The sequence below is a fragment of the Pinus tabuliformis genome, chromosome Q (genome assembly GCF_031772625.1).
Source record: "Pinus tabuliformis cultivar Carrire ecotype Pingquan chromosome Q, CPIR1, whole genome shotgun sequence".
In the NCBI taxonomy this organism is placed as follows: Eukaryota; Viridiplantae; Streptophyta; class Pinopsida; order Pinales; family Pinaceae; genus Pinus; species Pinus tabuliformis.
In genome coordinates, this window is record NC_142296.1 from 18,577,264 (window position 1) to 18,599,124 (window position 21,861).

Here is a 21,861-nt window from a genome sequence, read left to right on the forward strand (position 1 = left end):
AAAGGGTTTACATTTTAAATTTTAATAACTCTATTAATATCTATAACTCTTTGAAAACATTAATAACCTAAACATAATAATATTATAAAATCTTATTTACGTTAATAATTAATTTTTTTTCTCACTCATGAATTTTAAATTTAAATATATAATTTTCTTTTTGCAAGTTAAGTAAGTCAATTATAAAAACATATAAAAAAATAAAAATGTTTAACCTTAAATTTTCTTTACCTATTGGTAACATTCTTTATATCTATAACACTACTTAATCGTTATCACTCTGAATGCAAACATAATCACCATTGGTTTAAAACTTCATTACGAGCTTAGATGCCCGTTCCAACAAAAAATAACCATTACTTATGATGCATTATTGAAGTTGATTTATTGGGTGAAGTGAAACAATACACACACAAAATAATCCCAAACATGTCAAAAACTGAACCCTAAATCTTATTCCAAATATGCCCAAAGATTTGGGAGAAAAAGTTTAAAAGGAGAGTAAAAATACGGTGAATAAACAAATTGTTGATTGCTATTGAACTTTTGTCTCTGCAATCATTTCCTCCTAATGACCTCATTTTGTGTATCATTTTGAGCTTGAGTGCACTTATTGCTTTTGCTTCTGGATTGTGTTGATGTTTTAAACTTAATTTGTAGTGCTTTAACTCTAATTTATAGGTATAAATTATATATTATAATAAACATTTTATATATTATATAAAATTAACTTTAAGATATTAAAAAATTCTCACTCTTGAATTTTATATTTAAATTTATAATTTTTTTGGCAGGTTATTCAACCGAGAAACATATAAAAATATAAAAATGTTTAACCTTACATTTTCTTCACGCATTGATAGCATTCTTCATATATCCGTAACACTACATAATTAATCATTATCACTTTGAATGCAAACATAGTCATCATTGATTCAAAACCTCATTATTGCTTTGAATGCAAACATAATCATCATTGATTCAAAACCTCATTATAAGCCTAGGTTATTCAACTGAGTCAATTAGAAAAACATATAAAATATAAAAATGTTTAACCTTAAATTTTCTTCACGCATTGATAACATTCTTCATATATCCTTAACATTACATAATTAATCATTATCACTTTGAATGCAAACATAGCCATCATTGATTCAAAACCTTATTATCACTTTGAATACAAACATAGTCATCATTGATTCAAACAAATATTTACATACATACTTTCTTACATTACGTTTACATACATACATACATGAAAACAAATATTTACATACATACTTTCTTACATTACATTTACATATCTTTTCGCAAAAAAAATATTTTAACATTCAGAAGCTAAAAATATAACCTCGTCTCATCTTTTCACAGTGAACCATAAAACACCTCTGAACACGACCCCTCTCAACGCAATCAGTTAAATTAAATCCATCCAAAAATTACATTTCAAAGCTTATTTTTAAATTTACAAGTAAAAAAAAACCATTATATTTTATTAAGAAATAACAATTTAAAAGCCCCGCTGCTTTGTAGGATTGCCACGGTTATTTTTCATGTCGAGAGCACAGTTTTGCTTTACGTGTTTGTAAATCCTTCCGCCTAAACTTACACGCACTGGTTTTTCTTTTGGTTGGCAGGAAAGCCATCTGCGTGGCTTAATGACACGGTTCAAGTCAAATGACATTGAAGTCGTGTTGTATCAAAATTAAAATTCCTTCCATTCCCCTGTAAATCAATATGTTGACTATGATCTTGCTCTGTTAACAAGACGTAGTCTGCCATTATACAAAATATCTGCGAGCAACATTAACCGGGTCTCCTTTGTTTTTTCTCCCTAGAATCGTTCTTTTTGTCTGTGATTTCTCATCCTTCTTCATGGCCACCGCCATTGGAGAGAGGGAAGGAGGCGCCAAATCTGGTGATAAAGAAAAGAATTCTAATAGCGAAAATGCCAATAAAATGTCAGTGTTGGCAAAGGGTGAGAGCTCGACAGACATGTTCACTGGAGCATTCGCTAGCGGGTCCGTAATCGGAGGAGCAGCAGGGCTACTCTTGCAGTTGCGTGCAGGTTCCGGGTAAGCTCATTTGGTCATTATTATTGCATTGCTACTTACTTGATTACTTACAGCTAGCTAGGGTTTCTTTCACATTCTTTAATGTTTGTTTTTGTTTTAAACATTTGTTTTCTCATAATAAAATGTTTCTTTAATCATATCACAATATGTGATTCACTGGGTCATAAGAATATTTTTCATTTTCACTTTTTAAGATGATAAAAACATAATATCTTGACGCCGCCGTGATGAATCCAGTAGCGGGAATGTTAAATTATTTATTCTGAAAATACTAACCCCGCTGAAAATGCATGGATGTGGATCATTAGAAATTGAAACAAATGTACAACATACCTCAGTATCCTTTGGTTGCCCATAACCATAAGAGTAAAATTTTGCATTTTTCCTTTCAAGCATCATGAATTTGCTGTCAAGGCTGATCGGAAAATGAAAGTGTAAATTCATGTTTTCCATCACCAAGCTGTCATTCTCCGTGTCATAGATGGGGTCTTCATGACCGAACCGGCAATCGACTTCCCATGTATGTCTTCCAATCAAGCAAAGATTGCTTATATTGTCATGATCTTGGGTGCCATTTTCTTTATCACACGAGACAGTAGAGGCACCTGAAATTTTTTCATCCTTCAAAGCTTTCTCAATATGATTCATCCCTTTCAAATCTTCGGAAACTTCATCATCATGCTCAAGAATTTAAAATGGAAATTCACCATAACTTACCAAACCCTTGTTTTCTGAATCCATGATGGTTTATGGATACCCTTATCAAGTAAGTGCATACTAACATTTAAAGATGCTTCTTCGGGCACAAGATGGAGTGCACGATCTTCGTTGGAGTCTTCACCTTCGTGGTCTTCTTCATGAGGTGCTGCCACAAAGTCTTTAGGAACTTCATCGAACTTCTCTTCATCCGTGTTTAAAATCTCATATACAAGTGGCTCATGTGATGAAGAGAAAGATGGTCATCTAAGCAATCCTCATGAAACTCATTTCCAAGCTTTGGATGGTCCTTCTCACCATATTTTTCTTTAATAAATTCAATAGAGGACTTCAATACCTCCTATTTATCATTGATTTGAGCCAATAGGGCATCCAAAGGGACACTTTGTTGTGCAAGCACTAGGTCTTGTTTCTCCCTTTCTCTTTTATGGCCCTCATTAATCATGGCATGGACTGTTGATTTTTCCACGACACTTAAGGATCAGGTTTGAGTCTAAGATCACGATCACAAACAGACTCAAATGCTACAACACAAGCACTTTGCATAGCGAAAAACATATAGCAGTTAATCAACTTAGTGCACAAGACAATTTTTAACCCAAAACTTGTTATATTACAAGTCTTAACACAACAAACTTACGGCTCTCGATCTAGGGATCTATTGTCACTGCTACAACACCCTCCAAATTTTGCCTACATCCAAATTTTGGAGCCTCCTTATGGTCATCCCATCTTTCATTTCATGCCATTAAGGCTGTGCTTAGTCATGTTGCTCAAGTGTTCAAGCTTTCCTTTAAAAATTCTAGTGTCAAAGCGACTTGCTTTTACATGCTTATCTTGTGATGCCTGCATAGTGAACTTCTTCTAAGCAAGCCTAGTAGTCAATGTGTATCCTTGGAAGTCAAGCATTGTGCAATCCGTGATGATAATGAATGCATAGTGCTTAATGACAGTCACTGTGCAGTCTCTAGAGATGGTGACTGCGTAGTCCTTGATGCGAGCGCTTGCGCAATCCTTGATGCCAGTGCTTGCATAGTTCCTAGAGATAGAGACTGCGCAATCCTTATGGACAGTGACAATGTGAGGGCATCCTCTGTAGATAGTGATTGCACACTCTTTGTTGACAGTGAGAGTGTATTTCTTCAAGTCAGTTAATTCACTCTTGGCTCCTAGTTTCTTGACATGCACTAAGCGCACTCACCAATCTTAACCCTAATTGCATGTCTGCTCTCCCTGTATAAAGAGTCTAGTCTAGAGCTCATCTTTATATTCATCTTTTACTTTTGAGCTCTGTGCACTGTTGGAATATAAGGAACATTCTCTCACTCATGGTTGCAAATGCCCCATCTTCTCGATGAGTTTCTCAATTGTCGCTTTTGCTTTTGCAAGTGTCGCTTCTGCTTTCTTTTTGTCTACATGTGTTGTTTTTGCTTGCTCTATCTTTTGCAAGTGTTGCTTTTGCCTGCTTTCATTCTTACATGTGTCGCTTGTGTTTTCTTTATGTTTGCATTTGTCGCTTTCACTCTTGCATGTGTCACTTTTGCTTGTTTTCACACATCTTAAAGAGCACCACGACACACCTTCTAAAGGAAGCTCCAACACACTCTCTTGCACTAGTTGATATTATTTATCATCAGAAGATGTGCTGGACACATTCTTATGGCATAGCACACCTTTTGGTTGCAACTGACATTTGTGTTATAAGGGTACATCTTAAGTGTCACACTTGGAGATAAGTGTTGCTTTACTGTCGTTTTGCTATATACATGTTGATTTTGGGTACTGTATATCTTTTGGTCATTTGCTTGGTTGTATATGTGTGTGTGATCATGTTCAAGACTTATTGTATGCTCTTACTCTTACTCTCTTGTCTCACTGATCCCACACTTAATCAATTTTGGAGTTTTCTTGGTCCTCACAACTTGTGCAATCCATGACTAATCTTCAGCCCTCAGACAAGTGTATTGCACACTGCGCATTCCTAAGCCATAGTGGTGGAGTTCTTGCCTCCTAGAACTGCGCCATCATAGAGGACAACCTCCTTTAATTGTGCATTGAGCAACTTTAGAGTGCAGTCATTTCATCTAGCTGGTTACACTTGCCCAATGCGCAATTTTGACCAACCTCGCTTAGCACTGCGTGCTTCTAGTGGACAATTCGGTCACTTCTGAACCCTTTGAGGAAGCCAACTGTGCAATGCTTAGGCCTTCTCCTCTGCTACTGTGCGCACTGCACAGTTATAGTACCCAAGCTTCTCACTCTTGTCTCTTACACTTGCTCACTGCGCAATCCCTTGACCTGCCTTGCCTCTATTGCGCATTGTACAATCTTGGTGGACAGTGGGGCCATCCTTCAGCTCTTGCAGTGCCCAACTGCACAATGCATAGATACTTTCCCTCAAGCACTGCACACTGTGCAATCACAGTGCCTAAGCTTGCTATCCTTGCCTCCTGGACTTGTCCAAATCGCAATTCATGTCTTGCCTCTCCCTTGCCACTACACATTGTGCAATCACAGTGTCCAGACCCTCACTCCTTGCCTCTTGACTTCGCGCATTGTGCTCATCAGGGCCTCTTCCCTCAACCCTGCGTGCTGTCCCATCACAGTCAACATTTGTACAAGATAGAATAGGTGATTTTGGGACTGTTGTTGTCTTGTCATGAGTGAACTTCATTTACAGGTGCTATCATCCTATCATGGCAAGATGATTCTCAAGGAGGTCATCAAGAAGAGGTTACAAGAAGGACACTTGTGGAGATGAGTCACAAAGATGCTATCATGCAGGAGTAAAGGAATCTTGGACCAAGATAGAGAGATGGCAACTCATGTTGACTTAGAAGGTTCCAACACTTATCCAAACCCTTTGGAGGGTGAAGATGAAGTACAAGTCAGATCTATCATGAAGAACTGAAGACATATCAATAAAGAGGGGAACTTGACACTTATACATTACAACAAAGTCTCATGTCATAGTCACCAAATCATGGCTTCTTAAAGTGTCATCACAAAAGTCTTATGTTGTCCATGTATTTTGCCACAATTTGTGGAATGTAATTTTTGTTGATTTTGGGTAACATCGGATGTGCTCTAGCTCCGAAATTTTGTGGAGGGGCTAGAATACATGAGATCTCCAAAACCCATAAATCGTTTGGTGAAATTCCACCCGGTTTGTGTTTTATTAAAATAATTAATATTTTTAATGGAGTTCCTAAATCTAAACTTAGGAAAATAAAAATATTAATGGGTATTAATAAAAATATGGGTGAGAAGCTTCTAAGAGATGAGGATCAAGTCTATTTTAATCTTCGCCGTTGATTAAGGACTCAATTTCGACCGTTGATTCATCAATAGGAAAGGTATAAGAGGAGGCTTGAGGGTCAGTTGGAGATACACCAAGTTGATCAGTCAGTTCGATTTTTTTGGGGCATGGTTTGTTGAGAAAATCGAACAAGTGATCTGAGTTGTAGTGAGAGGGGAAGAAGCAGAGATTTGGATCGGAAAGGAGTTTCCAGCCAAAGAGTACGTGGCAGAGAGGCAATAGTAGCATCAGAGAGGCAGCGCAGAGTCTTACGCAACTTAGGAGGGGTTCACGCAATGCTAACGCAGTCCAGGAGGGTCTTTTGCATTGGTAGTGCGGAATATTCGTCAGGACTCAGAAGTTCGATATTTTGCTGGAGAAGCAAGCTTCTGAGTTAGGAGGGTTGAACAATAGTGTTCCTCTAGCAAATTGATCAAGCAGAAGGGGTGACGCAATCTCCTAGAGGCAAGACGCTGACCTAAGCAGTGATTGCTTAGGGATTTTGTAGTGTTTGTTTGGAGTCAGATGACTCATTGGATCAACCGTGACTTGGGGAATGAGGTAAACCCTCATATGTATTTCTTGCTGCCGAGATTTCTTTGAAGGGTTAGCCGGTGTGAGAGACAACCTGTTGTAGTTAGATTTTGCTTGCTTAATAATACAAACCCTCTATCTGCTGCACTGGTTTTCCCGCATTGGGTTTTTCCGGGGACGTGTTGTCGAAAAATAACGGTGTCCCTTGTGTGTTTGTCTCATCTATTGTTTCATCTTATGATTTGTCTGTCAGTGCAGTCTGCAGTAGTGTTTTTCAGCACTATTTATAAATTAAATAACTTGTTGAATGAAATAACAAGTAGGAGATGCTAAACCAATAGTTGCAGTAGGATCTCTGTATCTAGATTCAGAAATTTTCACATGGTATCAGAGGATTGCAGATCATAGGACACTGAAGCCATCAGCTGGGAGATCCAACAAATCTGCTGCAGAGAGGCAGCTGTCCCGAGTGACAACGTTGTTTCAGAGCCAGAGGAGCAGCTGAAGGAGTGACGCAGAAGCTTACGCAGTGCCTGCGTCAGCTTTCTGAGCCATGAGGAGGAGATGCCGTAGCCAAGAGGAGCTCACGCAGTGACTGTGTCAGCTCTCTGGGCCAACGCAGAGCCTGAGGGAATCAGATTAGTCAGTTGCTGGGACAGTAGGAGCAGTGCAAATTTGATCTGTGGTCTTGGTGGGACGTTGTTGCTGTTGTTGCAGAATAGTGTCTGAGGAGACGAAACCAAGGTAGAGGGAGTCACTGCCTTAACGAATTTCTTGCCAAAGAAATCTAGCTCTGGGTTGCTGAGCAGCAACAAAGGAGGATTGGAGAAGCGATGATTCAATATTATTTGGCAGGAGGATTTCCGTGAAGGAAATTATTGATTTGGGGTAGCATTGAATGTGCTCTAGCCACGAAAATTGGTGGAGAGGCTAAAGCACATGAGATCTCCAATACCCAAAAATGGTTTGGGCAGAATCTAACCAGTTTGGGAGATATTAAAATAATTAATATTTTTAATGGAGTCTCCAAGTTTAAACTTAGGGAAAATAAAATATTAATGTGAATTAATATAAAACTGAGTTAGAATAGTCCAAAAGTCATGGATCAAGGCAGATCTAATCTTAGCCGTTGATTAGGGACTTAATCTCAACTGTTGAAATGTCAACGAGAAAAGTATAAGAGGAGGCTTGAGGGTCACTTGGAGGACACGCCGAGTTGATTAAGAATTTGATTTTCTAGGGCAGGGCTTGCTGAGGAAATCGAAGGAGTGATCAGAGTTGCAGCTGAGGGGTAGTGAATGCAGTAGCAGAGAGGCAGAGATAGTACCGGGAGCATCAGTGCAGAAGCTGGGAGAGGGTTGACGCAGATCCAGCTAGAGGCCACCAGAGGCCACGCAGAAGCAGCGAGAGGCCACGCAGAGGTAGCCAGGAGCTGTGCAGAGCCTGAGGAGGGCCAGCGTGGGACACACAGAGGCTCTAGAGGTTGACGTAGAGCCCTGAGAGGCTGACGCTGGGCCAGAGAGGTTGACGCAGACCCTAGAGGTTGACGTAGGGAGATTTCGTGGGGTAGATTGGGACTGATATTTGTCTCTGACTGAGAGGTACTACTGCTGAGGGCATTCTCTGTTGGGTGAGCCATTTCTAGCATCCAGATTGTATTCTGAAACTGCTTAATAGTAAAACCCTCAGATCGCTGCACCAGGTTTCCCGCATTGGGTTTTTCCAGGGACATTAGTCCAAAAATAACGGTGTCACTTGTGTGCTTGTTTTTCCTTCAGTTGATGCTCTGTATGTGTTGAGACTATACTTGTATTTATTTTCAGTATTTACATGGTAAATAACTTGTTAATTAACAGAACAAGTAGGGAGAAATAAATTACAAAGTACAGGAAGGATTTGTAACAGTTCGACTTAGAAATTCCAACATGGTATCAGAGAGTGGTCACAGATCACAGGATAATTGAGGGCATTAGTCGAGCAGAGCAACAGCAGCAGAAACAACTTTCTCAAGTGACAGAAGCTGTTCCTAGCGGAAAAGTAGCAAGGAAGGGGTGACGCAGTGTCTGTCATTAGTTCGAGTCGGGAAGAGGATCAACGCAGTGGTAGAGAGGAGCAGACCTAACCTACGCAGTGCCCAGTCACCTTTCTCAATCAGGAAGGATTGACGCCCGTGGCTAGGAGGTGCGGATTTTGCTGGTGTCGGGATTGCGCAGAGCCTAGAGGCTCTAACCTTCAGTTTGTTGGGGCATAGGAAGCTGTGGGTAAGTTGCGGAGTGAAGCTGGTGGTGTAGTGCCCTGAATTCGAACTTACAGTAAACAGATAACACTCATATGAAAATTTGAAAACAGTAATACATAAAACTGTAAGCTGCACCTACCTGTACTGCTGGCTGACCTCCGATGCTGCTGCTGAACTAGCAATTCTGAACTGCTGGCTAATTTGATCCAATTTCGGGATGGCCAATACCACCCTACCAGACAGAGCAACCTGGTTGCTCGATCCAGAGAAGCTCTCCACAGAGGCTCTCTGTCCCTCCGTGCCCAGAACTCAGATCACTCAAAACTCTGCCATTTCAAGTTTACTTCTCCTGTTTTTGCTGATCAATTCTCAATCCTCTCCGGTTTTTCTCCCCCTTGCTCCCGGGTCAGGCTGCTGTTATAAATATCCCCCCTGCCTGGCGGTGGCCGCCCTCCCACTTGCAGCCACCGCCCCTCAGCATTGAAGTTCCTCCGCGATATTTCTTGCAATCAATTTTCAGTAGGTAGGGGTAGTCTTTATTAGCTCAGATATTTTGTTTATACGACCCATTATATGTGATATATATATATTGTGATTGACATCCCTGTTGTCACGTTATGGCTTAAGTTCATAACTTTAGCTTATATTTATGTATATGCATGACTGTTCTTTAATACATAGTTTAACTTTAATGATATTTCTTATAACATTTTATTTAATATAATTTACAAACATTAAATGTTTTCACTTATAACATTTTATCAAGTATCTGCTATAATTATTTAATGATGTATATATATACTTATAACATTTCAAAATATGTTATAATCTTTTAATGATATATATATTTTTATTAAATGCTATTTGTAAAGTCTAACTATATATACCATAAATTTAATGTATATATATATAGATATATTCATATATTATAAAGTTTAACATTTTAATTAATGGGTCAATTAGATGGGTTGTTACATACATTCCCCCTTCTGAAAACTTCGTCCCGAAGTTAGAGCTTTAGGTTCAAGGTTTTAACGGTCATACCCTTTTCTATCCCGGTCCCCGAGCTATTCAAAACTCATCCTATCCTCCCTAATCTCTTCTGCTCCCATCCTATCCGTCCTCTACTAAAGTATGCCATGGCGTCAATTTATTGACCTAACCATTCATAACACAAAGGTAACAGCGTCGGCTATACCGACCTGATTCCCAGTAGGCATCCGGCAGTCATCATCACACGTCTAGGGGAGCGTGACTCGCACAGTCCTCCCATGACTCCAGGTTTTGGAGGATAAACGGTGGGTAACACCTCCACCCCTCCAGTAGCACCAGGGTTACTACCCTATCAAAGAATCACTTTGAGCTTTAACTGATCTGAGTTCTGTCATCACGTGGTCATCTCGAAAATTGGATCAATTATCTGCAATCGTAGTTTATCTGCAAGTTTACCTGCAATCTTATACTTACCCAGCATTTGTAAGATGTGCATCAGCATATTCGTAATAACTTATGTATTATCTATATATAACAGATTTTTGTTTATTTTCTCATGCATGTATTCTAACTTCTCTATAGGATGTATTCACTTCCTGTCTTTTATTTCAGTTGCTCGTTTTGACATGCATAAAATAAAATAGATTTATATTGTTCAATTTCTACCAGAAGTAAATACATTTGACGGTCTTAATCTTTACTTCAACATTTATAATTGAGTAATATAATCACATACATTGTTTTGGTATCCATGTACCAGCAGGAATTAAACCTATATTATTTTTGGTATCCATGTACCAGCAGGAATTAAACATATATTATGCCGCAAAGTTTCATGTTTATCACTAATCATTCAAATGTTTTTTGGTTCTCTGACAGAGGTGAAGTAAATATATATACTAAACATAGCGTAGTTCTTCAAAATGGACATAAACTAGGGTATCTCTGACATATGTCCTCTGTATCCTCCCAAGTCGCTGACCCAGGACTATACTTGTCCCACTGGACCTTAACTTGGTCCACCAGGCGGTTCCTCAGCTGTCGAACTCTACGTTCCAGGATACGTAACGGTTCGACCGTTATGACTCCCTCGTCCGAAACCTGCAATTCTTTCCACTGGATGTTATGAGATAGATCAGCTACATAATGTCTTAATACAGAAACATGAAATACATTATGAATTCTATGCAGGTGGGATGGCAGGGCAAGACGATAGGCAACAGATCCAACTCTTTCCACGATTTTAAACGGTCCTATAAATCGGGGTGATAACTTTGTCCCTTTCCCGAATCGAATAGTACTTTTGTTTGGTTTGATGCGGACGAAGACCTGGTCCCCTACTTCATACCTCCTATCAGATCGGCGGGCGTCAGCATAACTCTTTTGTCTATCCTGGGCTTCCTTTAATCGCTGTCTAATCTGTCTGACCTGCGCTTCCATTTCATGGATTAATTCTGGTCCTATTATCACTCGGTCTTCTAACCTGTCCCAACTTAACGGAGTTCTGCAAGGTCTGCCATATAAAGCTTCAAATGGAGGCATCCCAATTGAACTGTGATAACTGTTGTTGTAAGCGAATTCAACCAAGGGTAAATACTTTTCCCAGTGGGATTGCTGATCCATTACATACATCCGCAACATGTCTTCAAGTACTTGATTTACTCTTTCAGTCTGGCCATCAGTTTCAGGATGGTAAGCCGTGCTTAAATTTAGCTGAGTACCTAAGGCTGTCTGCATGCACGTCCAGAATCTGGAAGTGAATCGCGAATCTCTATCGGATATAATCTTCTTAGGTACTCCATGATATCTGATAATCTCGTTTATGAATACTCGAGCCACGTCAGCAACATCATAAGTATCTCTTACCGGAATAAAATGGGCGCTTTTTGTTAATTTATCCACCACTACCAGAATGGCATTGTGTCTTTGAGAAGTAAGAGGTAGTCCAGTGATAAAATCCATAGAGATGGTCTCCCATTTAGACATAGGAATGTCGTGGGGCTGTAAGAGACCTGCTGGGTGACAATGATCTGCCTTTACCTGCTGACATTCCAAACATTTTGCAACAAATTGAGTGATATCCCGCTTCATGCCTGCCCAAAAGAAGAGTTTCTTGATATCCGCATACATTTTTCCTACTCCAGGATGAGCACAATATACGGCTTTGTGAGCTTCCCTGAGGATGGTATCTCGGAGATCTTTATCATCAGGAATGTACATCCTTCCATGGAATCGCAAGATCCCATCGCTTTCTAATTCATAACCCTCGAACTTAGATTCTTTCGCCTTAATCCCCTCAAGACTTGCCCTCACTTTTAAATACCAGCTGTCTTTTATAAGGTGATCCCGCACTCGCTGTCTTAAGTCCACCTTAATGGGTATGAGAGAAAATATCCGGGGTCTCCTGCTTAAGGCATCGGCTACCACATTTTCCTTTCCCTTAATATATGATATTCCGAAGTCATACTCACTTAGGAATTCACTCCATCGCCTTTGCCTGGCATTTAAGTCTCTTTGGGTGAACAAATACTGTAGACTTTGATGGTCGCTTTTAAGTGTAAACCTTCGTCCTACCAAATAGTGTCTCCAGATCTTTAAAGCTAGCATCACAGCGGCCAATTCTAGATCGTGAGTAGCATAGAGTTCTTCATGAGGTTTTAGCTTTCTGGAAGCATAAGCTATCACTCCCCTATCCTGCATCAATACTGCACCCAGCCCTTGCTTGGATGCATCAGTACATACTGTAAAGTCTTTGCCCATATCAGGGACTCTTAGGATTGGTGCGCTGGTGAGTAGTCTTTTGAGTTCAGAGAATGCATTATTACATTCCTCGGTCCACTCATACTTAACACCTTTACGCTGGAGAGTTGTGATTGGCTTCGCGATTTTGGAGAACCCTTCCACAAATCTCCGGTAATAACCAGCTAAGCCCATAAAGCTTCGTATCTCATGTGCATTTCTCGGTATTGGCCAATCCATGATCGCTTTTACCTTCTCAGGATCTACTGAGATTCCTTCACCTGATATGATGTGACCCAAATAATGAATCTTTTCCTGAAAGAAGGAACACTTGGACAGTTTTCCATATAACTGACGTTCTCTAAGGCAGGACAATACTAACCGCAAATGCTCCTTATGCTCTTCTTCATTCTTGGAATAGATGAGAATATCATCTAAAAAGACTTGTACAAATTTATCAAGATACTGACGGAAAACACTGTTCATAAGATTCATGAATACGGCTGGCGCATTTGTTAACCCAAATGGTACCACAGTAAATTCATAGTGCCCAAAACGTGTCCGGAATGCTGTCTTAGAGATATCATTTTCAGAAATCCTTAGCTGATGATATCCTGATCGAAGATCAATTTTTGAGAAGACAGAGGCTCCTTTCATTTGATCGAAAAGATCATCGATCCGCGGCATAGGGTATTGATTCTTTACTGTAGCGCGATTCAAGTCCCGATAGTCTATGCATAATCTTAAGGATCCATCTTTCTTCTTCACAAAAATTACAGGAGCGCCCCAAGGTGAGGTACTGGGTCGAATAAGCCCTATATCGAGTAGTTCCTTCAACTGGATTTGTAATTCCTGAAGTTCTGGAGCTGTCATTCTATAAGGCGTTTTAGAGATCGGTTGGGTACCTGGCTTTAATTCAATAGTGAGATCCAATTCTCTGACCGGGGTAATCCTGGTAGTTCCTTTGGAAATACATCCGGGAACTCGGCTAACACCGGATATTGTTCTAAGGACGGTCCCTTTTCCTGGCTTACTTCGTGAATTGCATAAGCCTGACAACCCTTCCTTAAACAACGCTTCACCTGCATTGCCGAAATGTAGCGTAAAGAGATTTCTCTCTTAATTCCTTGAATTTGGATTACTTCTCCCTCATCATTTAAGCCCAAAATCCTTTTTCCATAACAATCTACCCACGCTTGGTGAGCTTCCAGCCAATCCATACCTATGATAAGGTCATACGTCCCTAGGGCGGTAACGTACACTTTTAGTTTAGTCGAACAGACCCCTAGGTCAATTTTGCATTGATCCACACTCAAGCCCACGGTTTGGAGTTCTCCTGAGGCCATTTCCACTTGGTGGAAATCATTTTGTCTACGAGCTGCCAGCCCACATTTGTTTAATGCATATGACGAAATGAAACTATCTGTGGCACCAGTATCAAATAAGATTTTGAGTTTTACACCATTGATAATACCTGATGATTCCACTACAGTGGATTGATGGGCTGCTTGGTCGTGGTTGACTACTGCATGAATTCTATGATTACTTCGCTTGGCTGATATCGGCTCCCTCCCGGTGCTTTGCAATATGTCCGATGACGCTTCTGGGCAGTTACGCTGGAAATGCGGCCCCCCACATCCCCAACAATTGAGCTGCGCTGGTCCTCTTGAATTAAGGTGTGAGTTTCTAGAGAACGAGCCGCGTCCTCCCATGCTGGTTCCTCTCGCACCCCTTCCTCTGCCAATAGTCCCTCGCGATGCCCATGGTCTGGTGCTGGACGATTCTGCAGCTATAGTGTTTACCGCCATGGGAACTCTTGTCCCCATACCTGGGGTATACCTGCTACTGTAAGGTGGCCTCGAGCTACCTCCTCTGAAAAAGTTCCGGGGAGCCTTCCCTGGGAGTCCTGATTGTAAAGGCCCTGCTGGCCCTATATCCTTTTTGATTCCAAGGTGCTCTTCTGCATAACGGCTACATTCGACTGCCTCGGCTACCGATGATGGTTTCCACATACTTACCAAGGCTCTGATGCGGGGGTTTAACCCAAATATGAAACGTTCAGCTTGACGTTCATCAGAGTCTAAGTAGGGAATGTATTTTACCAGCTCCATAAACCTTATTTCGTACTCTTCCACCGTTTTACTCCCCTGAATTAGTGTATGAAAGGCTCTGGCTTGCTGTTGTTGAAAATATGGGGGTAAATACTTCGCTCGGAACCTTTCCTCGAACAGATCCCAAGGAACGTTGTCTGATGTAAGGTGTAGCTGCTTTTCCAGGTTTCCCCACCAAATCAGGGCACTTTCCTTTAGTTGAAACACGGCAATTTTTGTCTTTGCTGAAGGCGAATATTCTCTTAACCTAAAGCACCGGTTCATCCCTTCCAGCCATGCCTCAGCGCGTTCACCAGCTCGACCTCCCGAAAATTCTGGGAGTCTAATTTTCTGAAGCTCTCTAGAGATGTCTTCTCTCGATCCTCTGGGCTCCAAATTATGTGGTTCCGCTGAACTGGTGGCTGCATGCTGAGATTCCTCTTTGTTTTTAGCCTTAGTTGATTCCTTTAATGTTTCCAACAAGGCCTGCAAAGAGTTCATTATCACAGCCAACTCTGGCGCTTGAGCGTTTGATGTTGACTGCTGCCTTGGTGGTGACGAGGGTGAGGGGGATGGCGACGGTGGCGGTGGCGATGGCGACGGTGGCGGCATTAATGGTGATGATGCTGCCTGGTCACGTCGTCGTCGCTCATACGTCTTTACCATCGTAATGGTCCCTGAACACAAATAAAATGTATATAAATATAAAAATATGGGCGGATAACCGAATTTTAACACACCAATTTCCTTGCAACTTCACATTTTAAAACGGGTATAGTTTTGCTATTTTACCCGCTAGGCGGATCTTACTGGTACCGAGGTCAAGGAGGGTGGCCACGCGACCTCCTTGTCCTAATGCAGGGTTTTCTAAAAATGAAAATGAATAATGCAGAAGTGTATGGTTATTTATTCCCTAAGGTAAGACATCCAAATTCGTTTCTTGAATGGCATCTGATGTTCACTATTTTAATGTATATCTGATCTACTGGTACGATTCAAAATTCCCCTGATTCATCTACTTCAAATTATCACGGTTCCTCTAATGGTTTGAAAATAAACTTCAACATTTTGTTATGGTCAATGAGTTGTAGTTGGCTCTCTTAAAAATTTAAGAGGCCTTAACACTCTTTGTTCTGCAGAATTGACCAGAACTCTAGTGTTTACACGGTCATTGTAAACATAGTGTCTTTAAAAATCTAGATGGCAAGGCGCATATATATATATATATATATATATATATATATATATATATATTTGTTATTCTGAAATTCAAAAGTAATTTAACCCATGCCATTGTCATTGCTTTCAGGTTATCTACGGTCAACTGGTAATGATATCATTAAAGACATTTTATAGCCATTTATTTAGGAAGTATGCTGCTATTTCCCAGTAGTTTTGATCTGGAAATTTATGAGAGTTTGACAAATTGTCTCCAGAGTCCTTTTTACCTTTTAGATTATTGGCCACATAGGGTTTCTAGGGATGAATTAAGAAACTTGAAAATGTTGAATAATAAAACTATTAAACCAACATTCTCTCAAGGTTCAGCCAAGGTATTGTTGATGGGTCCCCATGCAAGTGGAGACTATTTTTAGAGGTCCCTTGATTCCTTAATTTCTCAAATAATGCAATGAACTGGTTCAGTCTATACCCCCATATAAAGTATTATTAATTTATTTTATGAAAGAACAAATTCATTTAAGGGAGTGCCACCGACACATTCGGAGTTTGAATAATCATATCACAAGCCGTTCATTGGGAAATAAATTGAAATTGAAATTTGTATTAATGTCCACAGAGTCTAAAAGTCAAAGGGACTAGTGGCTATAACCAGTAATGATAACCAAGCAAAAGAGGCAACAGACACCTTGGGAAACTGTGTAAGGGCTTGTCCCAAAATAAAAGAAAAATGCAGGAACAACCACATATGGGACAACTGGGTGTGCATTTTTGCACACAGTGCACACCTTCATCCAATCATCCTCAAGGGGATGGTTGTGTGCATTTAAAAAAATATTTACTATCATTATTTATCCCTAAACTCTGGCAATGATTGGTAAATGCCATTTCAAATACTTTATAATGCAAAGCAATTGAAAGAAAAATTAGCAAACACAGAGCAACATAGCAAATTTGAAAACAACAAGCTGCTTCCAAAGGAGATCAAACCAACTAAATTGAAGTTAATTCAAACAAAATGATACTCCACCAATGGTAAAATAGTATGATTTATGGGAGCTTAAGCTGAAGACAAAAGGATGCAAAAAGGTAAATTAAAACAATATCGGCATTCTCTGTTCTGGATTTCTGGAACAATTGGGCATTCTGTTCGTAGGCTCTACAAATTCATAAACCAAGTATGTGTTTTGGAACAGTCAACTAGGCATCGTTGAGAAAATGAGTACGTCGTTATTTCATTCATGTCTTCGTTGCCTCTGCCTTCCAAAGGCTCCCTACAGTTGCATTATACATTATATTTTCTTTATAGACGAAAAAGCTTTCCTGCTTTAATTTAACCAGAGGAATCTGAATGGATGTACCATTATAAAATGCTTGAAATCCAATCATGAAAAAAAGAATAAATGTCAAAATGATTACTTTTACAAAATAAAGTTTGGTTGAAAAGGAGCCTCTAACAAAACGAACACGATAAATGGATTGTAAAATCGATATTGCAAATAGACAAAGGAGATTGAAAAAAAAATGACGATCAACCATAAGAGCACAACATAAATTCTCCATAGTGGATTTTGGAATAGAAACTAAATAATTTCGTTGTCCCATTAACCAAGGATTTAAATCAACTACAAATTATGATTCTATTCGTCAATGAACTTCAGAAAATTTGTCTACTAAAGCTCTACATATATAACCTTTATGTAGAGTTATAAATCAGCTTGAATCAGCCTTGACAAAATTTGATAAATTATGAAGCATTTCAATCTTTTCATCGGTAAGTTCTGAAATAAGAATGAAATTTGAACAACATAATAATAAACAATAAACCAAAACCCCGATTTCTAACTGAATTATTTCGATTGACTCGATAATGGGAAAGATCACTGCCAACATTGCACCGCCTTCACCAACGAATTCCATCTCTCCTAGCGATACTTATCAAATCCGTTGTCTTTGGAATAAGAGCGAACGCACTGTCGGCAACAATTAAGACCATATTTCCTAATCAAGCCATGTGGATTGCCACACACCCGACAGGTACGGGAACCGGGCCCATATTTCTTGGGATGAGAATTCCAGACTGCGGAGTGAGGCATCTTCGATCAAAAAAAAAAATAACCAAATTCGACCTCGCAACCTCGTATTAACTGGTATGACTTCGCTCCTTCCTCGCCCTGCCGCTCCTTCTACTTCGCTCCGTTGTATGCAACACTGGATTGTCTTCAAACCCTAATGTAAGTATATGAAGGATGCTCCAACTATTAGGACGCGTTTTATTCCACTTTCACGTCCGCAAAAGCCCTAACTTGGTGTCGTTGCCCCAATCGTAAAAATCGGCAATAGACACCGTGGGGTTGGGTGATCGAATCACACCCCTTCCACCATTCCGCCTTAACCAACAGGCCAACACCATTTTCACTACCAATGTGCCACAACGACATTGTTTGACGCTTTTATCCGTAACTGTGAATATGATTTAAAGTTCCAGCTGACTATACCATTAAATAAAAGTCACAAAAAGATTAAGAAATTCAATCCTGTCTTTCGAACGGGTAATTTAAAACATGGATATTTGGATATTACTACACTACAAAACCGGGTATGGCAACCGGTGGGGAAAACACTGATAAAACATTGTGTTAGCTGAGATTTTGAGTATGCTATCATCAAACCTACGAATGCGGTGATATGTAAGAACCGCCAAAAACGCAGCTATCCTATAACTACCAGAAACACAGCTATATAAACCAGGACCGCAACAGTATGCTGGTGGAATGAATTCTTGGTTGATAAAGGAAACCTTAGAGGGTTTAAGAGCCTGCGGTTGCATAATCCAACAGAACAAAAGCTATTAAAGAGAATTAAATCACAGCGCACAGGAGCGTAGGGTTGGGAGGTCCGAAGGTTTGAACAGGGCTCTGATACCATGTGTAGTGCCCTGAATTCGAACTTACAGTAAACAGATAACACTCATATGAAAATTTGAAAACAGTAATACATAAAACTGTAAGCTGCACCTACCTGTACTGCTGGCTGACCTCCGATGCTGCTGCTGAACTAGCAATTCTGAACTGCTGGCTAATTTGATCCAATTTCGGGATGGCCAATACCACCCTACCAGACAGAGCAACCTGGTTGCTCGATCCAGAGAAGCTCTCCACAGAGGCTCTCTGTCCCTCCGTGCCCAGAACTCAGATCACTCAAAACTCTGCCATTTCAAGTTTACTTCTCCTGTTTTTGCTGATCCATTCTCAATCCTCTCCGGTTTTTCTCCCCCCTGCTCCCGGGTCAGGCTGCTGTTATAAATATCCCCCCTGCCTGGCGGTGGCCGCCCTCCCACTTGCAGCCACCGCCCCTCAGCATTGAAGTTCCTCCGCGATATTTCTTGCAATCAATTTTCAGTAGGTAGGGGTAGTCTTTATTAGCTCAGATATTTTGTTTATACGACCCATTATATGTGATATATATATATTGTGATTGACATCCCTGTTGTCACGTTATGGCTTAAGTTCATAACTTTAGCTTATATTTATGTATATGCATGACTGTTCTTTAATACATAGTTTAACTTTAATGATATTTCTTATAACATTTTATTTAATATAATTTACAAACATTAAATGTTTTCACTTATAACATTTTATCAAGTATCTGCTATAATTATTTAATGATGTATATATATACTTATAACATTTCAAAATATGTTATAATCTTTTAATGATATATATATTTTTATTAAATGCTATTTGTAAAGTCTAACTATATATACCATAAATTTAATGTATATATATATAGATATATTCATATATTATAAAGTTTAACATTTTAATTAATGGGTCAATTAGATGGGTTGTTACAGGTGGGGTACTGTGGTCAGAACAGTTCCTAACAGGGCAAGACCAACGAGGAGGGATTGCAGAAATCCGGATCAGTGGTGCACTTGCACTAACAATCGGAGTGGGGGCATCTCGACATTGGCAAAGGGGTTTACAGGAGGGAAATCGAGGCTCAGAGGGAGTCACACCAAGAAATTCCAGGAGGGAAGTAGAGTCGAAAGAGGAGCAACGAAATGGTAGTGAACGAGGTAAGAGATCAGGACAGACTGGACGGAGCCTCAAACTTAGTAGTCTGGAAGGCCAGGATGTTATATATTTGATTTGAAAATATAAGACAATGCAAATAAACCCAAGAATGATGAGATCTGAATATAGATAAATGCTTCACTTTATTGATCAAACCCTTAAGGTAGGGCAACACCATACATTCACTCCTTAAGGAAGGAGAACACTCCACAAGCCATATGCCTGTTCATACAATAATCCTTGACATCTCTCAATGGGGAGTCTCTAGCCCCTATATAGGCCTCATACATATAATACCATGGGTCATTACCATGGTTCCCTCAATACCATCTATCTAATACCATGGGCTTATTACATTATTGCTAACTACTTGTGGTCCTTTACATGATACGGGTTAACCACTTTATTTATTACTATGGCCCATCCCATTATTACATTATTCCCTTGGGTACTTCCCTTTGTACCTCATATTATCCTCCCTAGGTATACTACATTCCACCCCCCACTAACATGTTTCATCCCCGAAACATGGGAAGAACACAAATAATAAGATCTACTCAAAAGAGTAGTCCACTGGTACCATGCACTTGCATCTAGCCATCTAAGAGAAAGGTGAACTCTTGATCTCGCTGGTGCCTCGCTCGCTTGAGATGGAAGTTGATCCTCGTAGCTCTTTTGTGTTGATGTATAGTAGGTGGATCGTCGCTGCTCTGTATATGCCATGCGGGGGTTGTTGTCTTTGTAGCTAATTTGTTGCCATCTTGTTGTTTGTTTTCTTGCTGGGTGATGTGGGTGGTGATATGCTGAAGGTTTAACCAACAGTGTATCTTTCTTTAATTTACCACCTAATGGAGCCTGATTGTTATCTGGTACATGTTGTGGTGCCTGCTGTGGTTTCTTATCTTCCAATATTACTTCAACCACTGAATCCTCATCTGATGTAACATTTTCTGCTGCAGCCTCCTTGGACTCTACCTGTTTTGACGTTTGTGTTTGGTTGTCCACCATCAATGGCTCATCATCTGATATGTTAGTCCCTGGAACATCTTCTGCAGCCTCCGTGGACTCTACCTGTTTATTGATGGAAATATCCTGTAATGTAATTTTTTTTGCACGTTAATATTTATACTATCCACCGATTCCATCCACGGGTATCCCAAAACAACATCCTCATTAGCCATATCTGAAGCATAAAAATCAGAATGCAATACATACTTGTCCATAGAAATCTTCAAATCTTTATAAACTTGCACCTGCTCATGATTAACCTATGTGTGCTCCATGTGTTTCGCTGCCACTTGTAATTTTTTTGCCAAGTTGACATTTATGAGATTTTGATTGCAACTCGAATTTATAGACACAATGATTTTCTCCTTCTGAATCAATCCATGAACCTGCAATAAGGATATACCAGTAGGAAATAACTCCACATGTTTCTCCTTATCTTGTTTTCTAGCCTGAGACCATTTGTCTAAAAGGACTCTGTCAAATTCTTCATTTGAAAGTTTGAGCCACGGCTTGCGGTTAAGTGAGAACCACCATCTGGCAGCCTCATATTTCATACCAAGCCTTAGGAAAAATCTCCAATTTTTTTGATATAATGAATTTTCTCTTGCTATGAATTCTTCAATAGTAGGGCCATTATCTTTTCCTGTAAAAAACTTCTTGCTAGACAGCACGAAAAAAATCACTTGGTGAAAATTTAGAGTGGTCGCAATTTAGTCAATATTGGTCAGAATCTTTATTATGACTTGTTTTCGGAAAATAGAATGACCATTTTGCATCTTCCCATGTGATAGAAATCTCGATCTAGGCACTGGAATTTCAGATCCGCGCTGCAACTCTCCCGCCGTCACCAAAAATTATGAAAAAAGAGCTGATTTTAAATCAACGATATCTCCCTCATCCAGACTTC

The 21,861-nt window shown here is 39.8% G+C and overlaps 1 protein-coding gene and 1 pseudogene across 1 annotated transcript in view; one reads left to right on the forward strand and one right to left on the reverse strand.

Moving 5' to 3' along the window:
* Nucleotides 1–1,534: 1,534 nt before the first annotated feature.
* The window catches only part of LOC149218065 (uncharacterized), a 241,062-nt gene continuing 220,735 nt past the window's right edge, over nucleotides 1,535–21,861 (forward strand). The window contains exon 1 of the mRNA XM_089383789.1: nucleotides 1,535–2,075. Within this exon, the coding sequence (XP_089239915.1) occupies nucleotides 1,876–2,075 (200 nt within the window). The 5' untranslated portion in view covers nucleotides 1,535–1,875. The remainder of the gene's footprint in view (nucleotides 2,076–21,861) is intronic.
* On the reverse strand, nucleotides 17,521–18,194 carry LOC149218066 (small ribosomal subunit protein uS14z/uS14y/uS14x pseudogene; annotated as a pseudogene).